The sequence below is a fragment of the Engraulis encrasicolus genome, chromosome 11 (genome assembly GCF_034702125.1).
Source record: "Engraulis encrasicolus isolate BLACKSEA-1 chromosome 11, IST_EnEncr_1.0, whole genome shotgun sequence".
Taxonomy (NCBI): Eukaryota; Metazoa; Chordata; class Actinopteri; order Clupeiformes; family Engraulidae; genus Engraulis; species Engraulis encrasicolus.
Window position 1 is genome coordinate 685818 of NC_085867.1, and position 3285 is coordinate 689102.

At 42.7% G+C, this 3285-nt stretch overlaps 1 protein-coding gene across 1 annotated transcript; it reads right to left on the minus strand.

The window, feature by feature from the left end:
- Nucleotides 1-308: 308 nt before the first annotated feature.
- On the minus strand, nucleotides 309-3285 carry LOC134458719 (paraneoplastic antigen Ma6E-like). The gene is made up of 5 exons (XM_063211145.1): nucleotides 3224-3285; nucleotides 2884-2922; nucleotides 918-1610; nucleotides 462-492; nucleotides 309-370 (listed from the first exon to the last, which is right to left on the minus strand). The coding sequence occupies exons 2-4, from the start codon at nucleotides 2904-2906 to the stop codon at nucleotides 483-485; spliced, it is 726 nt and encodes a 241-aa protein (XP_063067215.1). The 5' UTR covers nucleotides 2907-2922; nucleotides 3224-3285; the 3' UTR covers nucleotides 309-370; nucleotides 462-482.

The following is a 3285-nucleotide window of genomic DNA, read 5'->3' on the forward strand; positions in this document are numbered from 1 at the left end:
GTAGTCATTGCATTACATTACACTTAGTGAACACCTTTTTAAATCCAAAGCGACTTACAGTGTACAGGGTATTGGTTTCAGGCCCTGGAGTAATGTAGAGCAAGGTGCTTAAGGGCACTTCAGCCATGGGCGAGGAGCTGGTAACGAAGGGATTTGAACCTGAAACCCTCTGATCTAATGGCCACCACTAAGCATTGAGCCATGGCTGCCCCACAATTCCTAGACAATCAGTTTATCCCCCGGTTGACCAATACCCAATGTCTTGGCAAGATACTTCAACATTTACTTGACTAAAACAATGAGACGTAGCAAATTTGTTTGTTTTAATGATGCATTTATTGACCAGAAAGTTCTTCATGTAGTCTTGTCCCTGTAAGGGAGGCAACACAAGTCAACACAGTAAGTAAACAAACTTGAAATTGAATTTCAACATGCATAATCAGCAAGTTAATCGCACTTACCTGATTGAGTACCAAGCAAATCTAGCCTTTTCTGTAATGAGAAATAATAATAACAACACATGTTATACAAGACATGCATTTGACTTCTTTTCAGACAATTGATTAGACCAAGAAAGGGCAATGGCAATATTGAGAACAAGTCCAGTGAAGGGCAATGGCAATATTGCGAGTCAAGATAAGAGCTGTACATTTCACTAGAAAGCTCCATGCCATTATACAGTTAACCAAGTTGCCGATTTGTGGACCAACAGGCCTAATACATTCACAGCATAGTTCAAACTTAGAGCATCTTTGCCTTGTTTTAAAATCACATTTATGTAGAAAATATACAAAGGTCATTTTTTTGAGACCAATAAGTTTCCAAAGGACCCTTTTCAAATAAGGTTAAAAAAGACTGCCTTTATCATAAATAAAATGGGTAAATAAGAAAGACAAATCCACAAGAGAGGTGCTTACTTTGCTGGCATAAACGCCATAGCTGGCGAGTCCTCCTCAGGTTTGGAGACCATTGCAGGTCCCTCCCCAGAGGCAGGGGGCGGTGGAGGGAAGTCCAGGGGGATGTAGGTGGTCTGGGAGAAGACCCTCTTCCCTCGCTGGTAGCGGTTGAAGGAGCGCACCACGTAGCGGCTCTGGAAGCCCGAAGGAGCCGTGAGGACCAGGAGACGGTCTGCATCTGCACCAGCACCATCCATAAAGGCATCCTCACCAGCACCATCCATAAAGGCATCCTCACCAGCACCATCCATAAAGGCAGCACCAGCACCATCCATAAAGGCAGCACCAGCAGCACCATCCATAAAGGCAGCCTCACCAGCACCATCCATAAAGGCAGCAGCACCAGCACCATCCATAGAGGCAGCATCACCAGCACCACCACTGGCAGGGAAGCTTCCAAGGTCACCTCCAGCATCATGTGTTGCAGCGGGCCCAGTCTGAGACACATCGGCCTGGGATACTTGGCCAGGTCCCTTGGCTGCAGCTTGGGGCTTCTGTGCTGGGCTCTGGGTCTGGGACACTGGGGCTGCCTGGCGTGCTGCCTGGGCATGGGCATAGCCTGGATATCCATAATATCCATATGGAAATCCCCAATTTCCATAATATCCATAATATCCAAACACCTCTCCCAATAGAAGACAAGCGCAGAGCATCCTGCAAAATACAGAATAACAGCAGCATTTATTTATATTGCACATCATACACAATTGTCATTCGATGTGCTGTAACAGCAATCTATGGAGACTGCAGAGGAATAGGCGGTCAAAGGCAGATGAAAAGGAAGCAGTTATTTTATTTCCATTTAAAACATGCCACTGATTGAGCAGTTCTGATTTAAACAGGAAGCTGGTTCCAGTACATGGAAGCATAATGGCTTAACGCCACGTCACCCTGTCTGGATTTTACCCTGGGCTCGACCAGCAGAGGACGCTTTGAAGACCTAAGGCATCTTTTAAAATAACATACAACAACCCTGCACCCTGATTATACCAACTTAGTTGGTGTTTCCTTACCCATGCTGCCCTACAAAGGCAAAAAAAACAGGAACTATACAAACATTGAAACTGAACTGAGAAAATGCCTTTAAAGTCTGGTATTGGGTTGGATATTGTAGTTACTGCAGTAGTAGTTAGACACAGAAATATCTCTAAGACGGGGTACATTTGAACCAGAAGGCTTAGTCACAGGATAAAGGAGCTGTAATCAAGACCATTTCGCCTTTGCATTTGCCTTCGTCGGGCAGCATGCATTCCTGAAAACATTTGCCGTTTGTATGCATTATACCCATTGCACTTGCAACCATCCCTTTGCACTTGCAACTGATCCTAGACTTGCACTAGGATGAATACTCCATCCTTTTAACCCCTTTAGTCTGATGCTGCATATACATGCTAGTTGACATTTAGTGCCTGGAGCGACATGTAAGCTGCAATCAGGCTTAGATTTGAGGGTTTTTTTCCCCTTTAAAAAATGTGGGTATGCGAGAGCTGAATGAATTCTACTGTAAGAGGAGGGTCATAGCCTTTTTCCCCCCTGTTTGTATGTGCTTCAGAGGCTGAGATATTTAGGTTTGAAGCGACAGAGGCCATCTTTTCCCAAAAAGGGCTTAGGCATTCAGCAAGAGTGTTTTTAAAATGGGTTAATAGCAGTGTTAATTTTGTCATCCATTTTTCAATTTAGTCTTAGGTCAAAGTCCATTCTTAGTCTTAGTCGCTTTTAGTCATTCAAAAAATCATTTTTGTTAAGTTATTATTTAGTCAACTAAAAGTCCAACATTTTAGTCTCGTTTTAGTCTTTCACAGATCATTTTTGTTAGTCAGAATTTAGTTGACTAAAACTGTCAAAGGGTTAGTCGACTAATATATTTAGTCTTAGTCTAATTGACAAAATTAACACTGGTTAATAGAATACAAGCTAAACCCCTTACCTGAAGATGAGTAGTGGAGTCATGGTCAAGTATTCGACACTGTAAAAACAAATGATACCGGGAAGTCATGATACGTTATATAGTTAAGCCGGTCTGCTACTGCTTAGCGTACAACAAAAAATAACAGCACAGTTTAACTTGAAATCACCAGTTCACCAGCTGCCTCAGAATTCCAAGTTCATTTAAATCCTAATTAGAAGTTCTGTGAAGCTCCGAATTGGAAATTGGTGAAACTTTGTGTTCAAACAACACAAAGCTTCAATTCAAAGCTTCACACAACTTGCAATAAAAACTTAAATTAACTTGGACTTCTGAGGCAGCTGGTATTTTTTACAGTTACCTGTTAACTGCAGTTCCTCCACCGATGATGCAACAGCAGCAGCAGACCCCAGCTATGACATG